Source organism: Alexandromys fortis, unplaced genomic scaffold, assembly GCF_014885135.2.
Source record: "Alexandromys fortis isolate MF-2015 unplaced genomic scaffold, M_Fortis_MF-2015_v1.1 scaffold_138, whole genome shotgun sequence".
NCBI classification, from domain to species: domain Eukaryota; kingdom Metazoa; phylum Chordata; class Mammalia; order Rodentia; family Cricetidae; genus Alexandromys; species Alexandromys fortis.
The window spans coordinates 1,325,359-1,338,121 of NW_026068034.1; the positions used below are offsets into that span (position 1 = coordinate 1,325,359).

At 44.2% G+C, this 12,763-nt stretch overlaps 1 protein-coding gene and 1 pseudogene across 6 annotated transcripts in view; both read right to left on the reverse strand.

Moving 5' to 3' along the window:
* Nucleotides 1–3,606, reverse strand: part of LOC126515327 (N-acetyltransferase family 8 member 2-like) — a 30,853-nt pseudogene extending 27,247 nt beyond the window's left edge.
* A 5,703-nt stretch (nt 3,607–9,309) lies between these two features.
* LOC126515323 (probable N-acetyltransferase CML1) overlaps nt 9,310–12,763 on the reverse strand; it is a 108,053-nt gene continuing 104,599 nt past the window's right edge. For 5 of the 6 annotated variants that reach the window (XM_050164907.1, XM_050164909.1, XM_050164908.1 and 2 more), the window contains exon 2: nt 9,310–10,181. In XM_050164907.1, the coding sequence (XP_050020864.1) occupies nt 9,441–10,139 (699 nt within the window). In that variant the 5' untranslated portion in view covers nt 10,140–10,181 and the 3' untranslated portion in view covers nt 9,310–9,440. Of the gene's footprint in view, nt 10,182–10,641; nt 10,783–12,763 lie in introns of those variants that run through there. The other variant, XM_050164904.1, reaches the window with a different exon arrangement.

Here is a 12,763-nt window from a genome sequence, read left to right on the forward strand (position 1 = left end):
CCTGAGCCCTGCAGGAGACAGAGGAAGCCATGTCAGTCCCCAAACCTTCCCAGCCTCCCAGAAACCAGGGAGACTCTACAGACGGCTGTGCCTCTGTCAACACCTAGGAGGAGGAAGGACACTGCTACCTGGAGAAAGCAACAGGTCAGCGTCACCTAACAGCCCCTCTTCTTCCTCTTCCTGCCATATGACCCTGGGACATGTCCCTTGACCTCTGTGAGCCTGTGCGTCTTCATCTGTAGACCATGGTGAATCATCATGTGGTCTCTGGGTTGCTCTGAAGATTTGCTACAGTAAGCTATGTGCAGACCTTCCCGGTCACACTCCTTATCCGATGACAAGTCATCTCACCTTGGATATTGGGGTACGCTGGAAAACTATGTTGTTCTGAGGGCTCTGTTTCCTCTTCAGGGTCCTCACACTGAACACTCCTGTGTTCCCAGGCACAAGTATCAGCAGATCCTTTTTCCAGCAATTGGAAAGACTCAGTCTACAGAAAAGCAAATCGTCAAAACAAAAACATTCCACCCATGGGTCCTCAGCAAGGGTGTGGGGTTCAAGACCCATAGAGATCCCAGAGTCCCAGCCCTCTGTCCTCTTACCTGGTACCACAGTTGCAAGAGTGTCCAGGAGGCCTCAGCGTCCAATGACACCCAGAGAATGTACCAGGACTGATGAGGCTTAGGGAGCTGATCTGGTCTGACACTTCATTAGCTGACTCCTGGTCAATCATAAACTAGAAGTCAAGGGCTGAACTGTGACATGGGAGGGGATCCTCATTTCCTCATCTCCAGATCTGCATGAGCTTCACCTGGAGAGGAAGCTGGCTCTGGCTGGCCCAGAGTTCCTCACCATTGTGGTGGCCTCCCTCTCCTCTCTGTCCCCTTCATATCACAGCATCTTTCCTCCCAGAACACTCTGCCACCTCTGGCTCCCAGCCTGGTCCTTGGCACACAGCTGCTGGGAGAGGCGTGTGCTCAGGACAAGCTGGCCTTCTCTTCTCTCTGAGCTCTGGCTGTTTTAGGACGATGGATCATGATGGTCCCAACTGACTTGCTGCCCCTTTCTATCATGCCCTCACTCAGCCACCATGTTTTGCTGGATGAGTCCTTCTCAGCCCCTGCAGAGCTTATCTAGATACCAGGCCCCCATACAGTGATCAGCTTTGTGAACTTGGAACCATACTCCTCATGCAGATTAGCTGAGGAAGTACCTTACCAAATCAGACAAGACACAGAGGGGCCTCCTCTTGCAAGCTATCCTTGTGAGATATGTGTTCTTTGCCCCAGTTGTTCCCTATAGATCAGTGAGGGCCCTGTTGACTCTTCTCAAGGCTTCCTCAACAGGGTCATGCTGGAAGTCAGCACTTGTCCCCTGCAGTTTGCTTTGGCCTATTGGAGGCAAAGACAGTGTACTCTCAGTAGCAAACAGACAAGCAGGTAGGGTGGAGTCTTACATCATAGACGCTCCTCAGGAGTCATGTGTGGCAAAGGAGGGGAGTCTTCGGACTTGGGACTAGGTAGCATATGTAGGGCCACAAAAACAGGACTGATGGGCATAGCTCAGGGTCATCTGCAAGCTGGCACTTTTCTGTAGCATTTAGCTGGGCCTATGGTGAACTCTAAGGGGAAATATGGGAGGCAGCCTTGATGGGATCCTACATTGAAGAAGACTCTCAGGATCATTTTGGGCTTGAGAGACAGGGAAAACTTTGGAATTTCAACACGGCAATAAAGACCAGAAGATGTAGGGAGGGGATGAGAGGTAGTGAGATAGAGGTTTTTCCTGGGTAGTCTTGAGGTCAAGACTCTAGGAGAGGTTAATTAGCTTCTGCCAGCAGGGAGGGAAGCTTCTCAGACCGAAGAGAGAGTAATCGGGATTTCCTTGAGCAGGGCTAAGGAACAGCTTGGGGAAAATATGGTCACAACTTTTGAGGAAAGACATCTTACATGGATTCTAGGTGGGGAAGGGTAGGATGTAAGGAGAAATGTGGGACGGAGGTGAGGGAGAGAACGGATAGATAGCCTTTTAACTAGTGAGATGCATGGACTCTGTGTATATTTATGAGACTTGATCTATATGTAGGAATCAATCAGTGGAGAAGATTGTAGCTGACTTTCTCAAAGGTGGGTGTAGCATCTGAGCTAGGGAAGTGAAGGTGTGCAATTTGCTCACAAAACAGCTGGTTACACGGAGCGACCGTGAGTGAAATCAAGCTGCCCACCAGTGTCACCACTTGAGCCCCAGCTACTAAGTGAGCCTGGCTAAAAGAAATGTTGTTATTGCTAATTCACTCAGAGGTGAGGCTTGTCTTGCATTTCATGGTCTGACATCACCTTAGAGTCTATATTATTTGTACGAGAGTCTTGTCAGAGTTGACAAAGAAATCATCGGGTTGGCTGAGACCCAAGGAACATGGAGGTAGCTAAGACCAGAGTAAAGGTATCAAGACCGCTAAGCCTCCACCATGTGGGCATACATTTTGGAGCTGCAATAGCAGCAGATTTAACATGATTCAGATGGGAATGAACACAAGTCTTTGACAGAGCATCGAGGGTCATATTAGGGCAAGGCCACATTTGGAAATCTCGTTGCTTGCCTGTCAATGATTCTTTAACTTCCTCGTGGCAAACCAGAAGCTACAACCCAGGTCCTGGTGGAGGCATCTGTTACAGCCTGAACACCAAATATTCCCCACAGGCTTATGTGTTTGAACATTTGCTGTCCAGATGGTGCCATTGTTTTGGTAGATTATGGAGCTTTTGGGAGAGAAGGAAGGAATATTTGCCCAGGTGGGGTAAAGGACTGCCACTGGATGGCCGAGACAGAAAGGGAAAGAGGGAAACCCTGTCTTAGAATGAGGCACTTAACTTTGATTGGGCATGTTAATTAGGGCAGCCAAAGGGGGGCTTTTGATAGCTGGACTTCAATTCTTTGATAGCTGGACCTTGGCAGTCAGCCTCAGGAGGAGGAAGTGGCCAAATAGTGAAATAGACCATGATGGGAAACTTTAAGAATGTAATGGTTTAGTAAGGTATAGGGAATAGAGAAGGGTACACTCTCTGGCTCTACAATGCCAAAGGCACCCAGGGTTTTAAACCTTTGCTATCAACATGATGTTTCTTAGGAAATTCTGAGGCCTTCAACACACTTCCAATCAATAATAGTTCAATTTCTACATTACCTTGTGCTAGAGGACCTGGCAGACCCATATGGGATCAGATGTATTGTGTATATGGGACAAACCCTATTCCTGATTGTCTTGAACCTGTATGAGTAATGAAGTCAATTCTGTATCATCTGGTATAAATTCAGTGGTTTCAATATGCAACACAACTCTTTCTGTATATTGTGAATCAGTAATTATAATTAGAGGTTTTTTAAAATCCCTTAGTACCATGAGAATAGCATATTATTCTGCCTTTTGGACAAAATTACAAGGGCTTTGTTCCACCTTACTTACACATTCTAATTTGTAGCCTGCCTTTCTTGGTTTTCTTGCATCATTATAGAATGTATGGGCTCCAGTTATTGGTGTGTCATGTACAATGTGGGGAAGGATCCAAGTAGTTATCTTTATAAGGTTAATTCTGTCACTTTTGGTATAATTGCTATTCATCTCTCCCAAAAAAAACTTAGCACAAGCTCTTTGCCAATGTTCATTGTCTTTCATATTTTTAAAATATGAAAAATGTTCATATTTTTTCATCATCAGTAAAAGGCACTATAATCTCTGCTGAGTCTATTTCTGCTAGCTGACAAAGTCTCAATTTTCCTTTTATGATTAATTCAGAGACATTTTCCACATAAGTTTTTAATTTTTTACTAGGTTTATATTGTAAAAAGATCCATTCTAAGATAATATCTTTACTTTGCATTAAAATTCCTGTAGGGAAAATTCTGGAAGGCAATATGACTAGAATGCAATTAAGATTTGGATTCACCATATCCACATGTGTTTCCTGTAATTTTTCTTCAACAACAATCAAATTCTTTTCAGGTTGAGCTGTTAATTCCCTGGGACTATTTAAGTCTTTGTTACCATCTAAGGTTTTGTTTAAATGAACTATTGGATCAAGTGTTATCCCAACACCTGGTCATAGACTGTAAGTATCTCCTAACAATCTTTGAAAATCATTAGGAGTTCGCAATCAGCCTCTCCTAATTTGTGTTCTAATTTTATGTAAACCTATTTTTTTATAACGTAGGTAATTGACAGCATCTCTATATTTTTTCAGGAGAGATTTATATTCCCCATTTTGGCAAAACTTTCTTTACTTCTTCAGACAATCTTTCGAAAGTATCTACATTTGAATCAGATAGCAAAATGTCACCCATGTAATGGTAAGTTATAGATTTAGGAAATTGTTTAGGAAATTACTTCCAATGGCTGACTTACGAAGTATTGGCACAGGGTGGGGCTACTGAGCATTCCCTGTGGGAGGACGTTCTACTGAGATTCAGGAAGTACTCATCTAGCATCTGTTACTCCTATTTGTACAGCCTTAATTCATCTTTGTAAAAAGTCACTAAAGGGTTCTCTCTGGACCTGTTTAATCTTGGCATATGAGTCAATTCATTTTCCTATTCTTGAATCCTGTCCCAAGCATTTAACGCTGCTTTGTGGCATGGGGACAAGATTTGTTCATCATAAAGATCTTGAACCTGTGGGTCAACATAAGTGCCCTTGCCAAGAATTTGATCTTGGGAAGTCTCAAGTCCTTTTGCTTTTCCCTCTTGTTCTAAAATTTTTACCTCTTCTCACAAATAACATTTTCACAGTAATTGTGGCCCATCATCCAGGACTGCTGAAACTAATTGACACCAGTCATATAGGGTATCCTTAATGCTAGAAACCCATGACTTTACCATCTCCCTAACAAATGCTGAATGCAAGCTGTAAGTTGCTATTGCTTCTTTAATTTCTTTCAGATCATTCATTTCTATAGGTAACCAACTAACTTCTTTGGATCCTTTTGGGCATTTAGAACTTGATGCTTTTTCAGAGTAGATTACAGGGTAGGAAGCTAAAATCCTGGTAAGTCATCTCTGACAGGTACTGGCGATGTTAAATTCTGTCCTTGTACCTTCTTTCCCTGCTCATAAGCTCCAATAATTTCTTCAATCATTTCTAATCTTTTTACTACTGTCTTTTGGTTTGTATATATTTCTAGTGATTTCACTGAGGCACCTATCTTCTGGTACTCCTTCTTCACATGTGATTCCAAGGTCTCAAGTTTTTCCTTTAAAGATAACATCTTATCTGTGAACAATATTTGGATAGTGTGCAGATTGCCTTCCTGAAAAGATACTCTATCTGCTAACCTATCATAATTTTTTTTCTTTTTGGTTTTTCAAGACAGGGTTTCTCTGTGGCTTTACCTATCATAATTTTTAACAGATTTTTATTGTCAGAGTGAATTCTTTCTGATACCCTTTGACATGGATTGAATTTTGCTTGCCAAATTAATGTTATCTTTTTCATTAGTATTAAATTTTTCAGGTAACTTTGACTTTCGATGGCATTAATCCTGTCAGCTAGCTGTTCATTATTAGTCCATAAAGACTGCATTATTTATAAAAGTGCCTCATTCTTGGCTCTGCTGTCAAACCATTTTCTTAAGGATATAACATGAAGAAAGAAACTGAGTCCCAATATCCAATAAATAGATGTATCACAATAACCATATAAGCCTTGCAGAATACAATCCATAGTATCAGCAAAATGATTATTAAAATTTTGCATGGAAATATTGTCTGCAATTATATAACTTTCAAGTTTATTGATTTATTTATTAATCAAATAGTTACCTTTGTTATGAGATTTGGTAAATTGTTTTAGGTGTAATAATCTTTATTGTCCAGCAGGTGTTGTGGTTGCAGCCACATGGCAAAGAGTCATGCCTGGTGGTGGCAGGGCAGTCCTACACTGCTTTGGTTTTTCATCTTGAGGCCTGGTTAAATACCAACAAATATGCTTTGCTTGACAAATTAAAATTGATTAAATGAATTCCATACAAGGAGCAAGGAGCCTAGAACTCACCAGAAGGGAACACAAACTGCAAGTTGCACAAGTTGCTGCATGGCAGGGAATGTGGCAGTAGGGAGGGAAAAAAAATGTGCGCCAGCCTGGGAAATTTCCAAGTCACCGTGCTTAGCCCCACTGTTGTGGGCTTTTAGTAGATGAAAGCAAGACAGGTGGGTAGGAATAGAAGACCTTCTGGGCCATGGACCATTTGGGCCTTTTAGACTGGTCCACCTGGTAGGGGTGGAGTATGGATCCATGTGGGGCACCAGATGAAGGTGGACACTAAAAGAAATCCCAAACTAGCTCAGAATTGAGTACAATAAAGGGTTATTTATTTAGGGGTAGAAGCACAGATCACAGTCCTCTGCTCGAATGGGAAACAGCAACCAAATCCTGGAGCCGGGAGAGAGAGGGAGTGTGTGCTTTACATTGGCATTTATATTATAAGAGGCCATACCCAAATAGGCTGGTAACTTAGATGCTACTGACTGAAGGAGTTTCTACACATTAACTATCCCTAATCCCAGTTCTTGGGAATCCAACGCCCTCATTTGCCCTCCATGGGCACAGTAGGCACACTTATGGTATACACACATAAATGCAGGCAAAACAACACTCATATACATAAATTAAAACATGTCTTTAAAATAAACAAATATTAAATTTATAAAGTACTTGTAGAATATGGTTTGAACTTGGTATATAAATCTGTTTTAAAATGGAATCAAATACAGTTTTTGTTGTTTTGTTTTTGAGACAGAAATTGAGGTAGACAAGCTCACCTCAGACTTACTATGTAGCTAAGGATCAGGCCACATTTGGTTTCTGTTTTCAGAGAATTCAGTTTCTTATGATCATAACTATACATAACAAATAGAACATTTGGATGAGTAATGGATTGCCACCTGCTTTGAATACTTTTAACTTACATTTATTTATCTATCATTTATAGTATATTATATTTACTATGTTATATGTATATCCTTGGGTGGGCATTTGTGCACCAGAATCCAGGTGTAGATATGGACTACAAGTTGCCAGACCCTGCTCTTTCCTTGTACCACGTGAGTCACAGGAATAGGCAGCAGTGACCATAACCTGCTGAGCTGTCTTGCTGGCTCTCTTTTGAGCATTTTGATCACTTTTAACTTTATACCATTAAATGAATGGTTAAATTATTTCACATATAAATGCTTGTATAAAACGATTACCACATAAATATATCAGCAAGCCACAAATTACCACTTATCCTCACAGATATATAAACTCTCATCACAGAGACGGTACTGAGAAATTATTTGATGATGTCATTTGTAGAATGTCAACAAGAGGTTTTATGAAATCTCTGAAAATCTCAACATTATAAAATCATTAACTTTTTCCATCCCTGTATAAATCTAACATATGTTCACTGTATAAAGGTTTGAAACAAAGAATAGTATTTAAAAGAATGATTACTCTCAGTCCTACTTTTACTGTAAAGGTTATGTTGTTTTTCTTTGTGTGTCTGTGAGTTAATGCCTTGGTGTGTGCAGATGCTGGCAGAGGCCAGATGAGGGCATCAGGTCTCCTGGAGATGCAGGTAGGTGTGAGCCCACATGGCAGCTTACAACCTTCTATAAATCCAGTGCCAAGGAGCTGAATCCCTCTTCTCACTGCACCACCAGGCACACAATCCACATACATACAGAGATGGAAGCAGAACACTCGTTCACCACCAGGCACACATGAACAGTCCACATACATACATAGATGGAAGCAGAACACTCGTCCACTTCATATAAAACAAGTCTTTAAAATAAGCAGTGTGGTGCTGGCACACACTAACAAGTGAGAGTCCTAGGGACTCCAGCACCTGCTCAGATTACCTGCAGGCTTCCTGTGCTCCCTGCTCGTGCTAGGCACGCTATGTGTGTAGTTTAGTCTTTACTGTAGCTCTAGGATACTAGAGGAAGGAAAAGGGTTTGTTTGCTCTTTCTTGACTTCAAAATAAATTTCAAACTAGGATTGGTGGAGGACACCTCTAATTCTAGAACTCAGAAGCCTGGTAAGAAGGAGGATTGAGACTTTGAGGCCAATATGGGCTATGTAGCTAGAGAGGGTCTCAAAAAGATTATTGTCCCCCTGCTGAAAAAAGCTACAGAAAAAAACAGAAATGAAACATTTAATGGTATGTCTTGTGCCTTCCATACAAGTTCACCACTACCTACAGCTTGCTGTCTGCTCTCTGGCTCTTCCATTTACCTGCCTGCATGTGCCCCTTAAAGTATTTAAAATAAGATGTTCACGTCATGACACATCTCTCTACAATGCCTATAGGTGCCTTGTCTCTTAAAACTATCCTTTTTAAAATGATAGAAAAGGATCAAAGTTGAGATTTTTTTTAAAGATAGCCCTGTCTTTCAGGACTCTGTGTATTGGTTTATTCAGGATTATTTGGAACAGGTCTCTAATCAGAAGTTTTACATGCTGGTCCCATTATGGAGGAATCAAGTTTTAGACTGTTGATTGAGGGGAGCCTGGTCTCTCCACTATAAAGATATCCCATGGCTGTAAACAGAGTTGAAAACTCTCTCCGAGTATTGTGTCAGAAAAAAGATTCAGATCTAAGCGATTCCTGAATCCAGTGAACACAACACCACCGTTTCACTGACTAAAAACCATTAAAGTCGTGGGGTTATGGCTGAGAACCACCACACCCAGATTCCACTTTTTAAGAAATTTCTTTGGGGGAGGGGCTGGGTAGGGAGCCACAGCTGGCAAGTACATGCCAGAGGACAACTTTTGTGAATTGGTTTTCCTTCCACTGTGGGATCCTGCATTGAACTTAGCTTCTTCACAGTAGAAAGAATGAGAGGAAGAAAAGGCACTAACTGCTGAGTGGATTTTGGTATGAGCATTTGTTTGCACTCAAATGCCAGTGCACAATTTAGCCTGCTCAACAGTACTCTCAATGCATGAACACAGGAGAAGCGGCCCCACAATCCTGAGCCAGTGTAGGGTGCGCCCGCTAGTCAAGGAGAGCCCTATATAAGCTGCCCTGGAACACAATACAATTGGTTTTCTTGTTTCAAGGGTGACCCGTGTCTCTGTCTGTGTGTATGTGTCTGTGTGTGCATGCGCATCTGTGCGTGTTTCAATCTCCAGCCCCTTGCCTAACTCGTGAACCATCCCATTGTAGACAGGCAGAACTGTACAATGGGGCTAAGTATATGGAAACACAGGCACCCCAGAAAGCAAGAGTGTATTAGAACCCTCAAACTCCGAACTCAGTCATCACGTGAATTAGAATCTGGTGTGCAACAGCTAGGAGCTTTTATTGTTCATTATCTCACATGACAGGGTTCACCGACTCCTGAAGAGTGGAGGGGACCTGTTTGCTGCAGGGGAACATAGGACTCAGTCCCACTTCCTAAGCAAAAGGGAGGGGATGCTTTAATTGAATTGCAGGAACACCCGCTAACCTCCAGAACACACTTATGAAGGACTGTCCTGTCTTCTGGAAGCCCATGCTCATGTAAAGGGCCTGAGCACCTTTCGGCAAGATGCTGGTCTCAAGGACGACATCACTGTAGCCCTGGTCCCATGCAAAATGGAGGATAGTTCTGATCAGAGCTTTTGCTATCCCCTGTCCTCGATGTTGTGAGGACACAGACAGGTGAAAGAGCTCCAGCTGCTTCCTCCCTAATGGGGGATCCTTGACTGGTAGACCACCCACGATGCCCACCACCTCTCCCCCAGACTCAGCCACCCAGAAACAGGAGCCACGTGCATTCATGTAGGACTTGGTGATGTCAGCCATGTCTGTGTGCAAACACTTGGCCACATACTTCTTCCACGGCTGTCTTGCAAGAAGCTTCATGAGAAGGAGCACAAAGAAGATGCTCATAGCAGCTAGCAGCCAGGAGTCAGACACCAGGACCATGGCAAGTGGCACCCCAAGTAAGAGAAGGAGGGTTCGGGGCAGGGTCAGCATGTGGCGGAAGGTGGCAGGGATTTGCTCTTCCATTCCTCTTATGAACAAATCCAAGACACTTTTCTGGTCGCTGTCCTGGTACTGGCGGATGTGATAAGGAGCCATGGGAGATTTCTGGGTCTCAAATCTCGGCATCCAGGAGAGACAGGTATACCTGCCTGGCACTTTGCCTGAGGCCTGAAAAGGAGAGAAACCATGGAAGTCCCCTGACCTTCTGCCTCCCAGCTTCTCAGGACCCATTTAGCCTCTCTTCAAGGGTGTATCTGTCTGCTGTCACCAGACAGGAAGCAGACACAAACACTGGGAGAATGTCTGTCCAGCAACACCTGACTCCATCATTCTCACCCTACTAGAAGCCTTCTGCAGCTCTGGGTACATAAACAAGCCCAGTGCTGCAGATGGACCCCATGCACCCATTAGGTCACTGTCTGCGGGCTGTGCATTACATGCATTCTGTATTTCCAGATGTTTTCCTGCAGATCTCCTTCCCAAGGATTGTAAAACTTTAGATTACAGAGCTGGCAGAAATAAACAAACAAAACCACCCTTTGCTGCAAACCCTTATCCTTGAGCCCTCAGGCAGTTCTAGGACTTCAGTCCCATGCTGAGACCCTCTCCACAGACCTGCCAATCTTACCTGCTGCTGCACAACCAAAAGTGTCTGGAAGGGCATCAGCCTCTGGTCGCATGCAGTACAGGTAGCCTGGGTCTGCCTAACAACTGGTGAGCAGACCTGAGTTGGCACCTCACTGGTTGGTTACTTGGTATTTGTTAATCATAAAGCCCAGGATCACAGAGCTGGAAAGTGACATCCGGGAGGCCACCCCCATTCACCCTGTGACTTGGGTTAATAATTTGTAGATCACAGTGGAATGTGGATGTTCAACAGTTTTCACCCCCATGGAAGGCCTATCACCTGCACTGTTCCCTCAGGACTGCAGCCATCTCTGCCCTCTTTCAAGGCCAGCCTGGTCCTAACATAACTGCTCAGAGCAGCCTGATGTTGGGACACACACACACTGGGCTCCCATGTCCTGCCACAGCAACAGGTCCTATAGCTAAACTTTTCCTTGTCCATGCTGTGCCTGGTCCTGTAAAATAAACCCTAGGGGACCACACTGTCCTTCTGCCCCTGCTCCTCACCACCAGCCTCAGGCAGTGCTAGTATCCTTTTTCAGCCCCAGCTATGGTGCCATCCAGATGGCGGGCACTAGACAGGGCACAGCTGCCTGAGTTCAGGACCTGCTCAGAGCTTGAACATCATGCTTCCTACATTGGTTAGCCGAGGTGTTTCTTCCCTACAACAAGTGAGAGCGATATCTGTCTCTACATGTAGCGAGCTGCGTGGTGTCACACCTGATGGAGATGTATAATCAACTCCTGAGATGGCTAAAGCCTGACCTATGCTATGATCACACAATGATTATCAGCTTCCTGCATATGCGTGAACCTATGGGCAATGCCCACCTGGCAATCCGGGATTGGCAGCCCATGCCTACTTAAGGGCTGGGAGAGAGGGAGAGAGAGAGAAAGAGAAGGAGAAGAAGATAGATTGCTGTGAATAAAGTCCTGAAAACTGCTGCAAGAAGAGCTCCGGGTGTTGCGTTTTTCCTTGCTAGTCGGAGGTGGACGTGACATCTACAGAGTGTCCCTGTGGAAGGTATTCTCTGTCTCTGTCTCCAACCCTGAACTGAAGGCCAGTGGGAGCTATACTGGCCCCATTTCCCCCAGAACCACTGTAGCCAGAGAAGCAGGCTCTGAGCAAGGTGGAGCGAAGGCTATGGCAGGATCTTACTTTGAGAAATTTTTCATGCCAGCAAAGAATCAGACACTCTCAGAACTGTGACAAGGTCCAGGGGAGAAGATGCTGGGATGTCAGCACAGTGAGGCTTCTCAGAAGGATGCCAGAGCAGAACCAACACCTCAGAAAAGGTTCATCTCCTGAGCAGGGAGGGGAGAGGAGCAGGGAAGCTCCTGAGTCTGCCCTTGGGAAGAGAGCCCTTAAAGGCACATGTGTCTAACACCAGCAGGGACCTGGCTATACAGGACCCAGAACACAGTCAAGTAATGCAGATATCCCATTCCAGATGCACATGAGGCCATGAGGATGCATTTTAGCTGGGAAAACATGGGTCCTAGGTGTGCAGGTGGCATGCTGCAGAAGCCCTGGGCCAAAAAGATGTCTTAAAACTTCATCAGTCTGGGCTCCCAAGAGGAACCCAGTCCAATAGCTGAGAGTTAGGCACATTGAGAAAGAAGTACTTTGTTCCCTAATTGCTTAAAGGTCTTGTTTGTCCAAGAGACTGTGGACCTAGTTGGGTTATTGTTTGCAAGGGAGCCTCGTTCAGTATAGACTGAGGAGACACCAGCACTGTGTGAGGAAGATTCGTGTGCCCTGTCCATTGGGACACAGGCCAGACAGGGACATCTGCACTACTTGAGAACATTCAGTGCAGAAATGACCAGGGTCAGCACCAGTCAGCTAGGGATAAGCAGGGCAGCTTCACAGCCTGCAGCAGAGCATCTGGGCTCATGCTTGGCTCTGGGTATGACTCAGCAGAAAACCCTGGCTTCCCTCCCTAGAAGAGAGCTGTGTTGCTGACAGCAATGGAAAGAGCAAGGACAGGTTACATCATCTGAGCACAGAACACAGGAAACACAGCTTAACCGTGGAGTTTTGCTTTATTTAGCAAAACAGAGAGGATTTATTAAGCAAAAAGAAAAGTTCTTGGTTACTGAAAGGGGATCCAAAAGTGTTC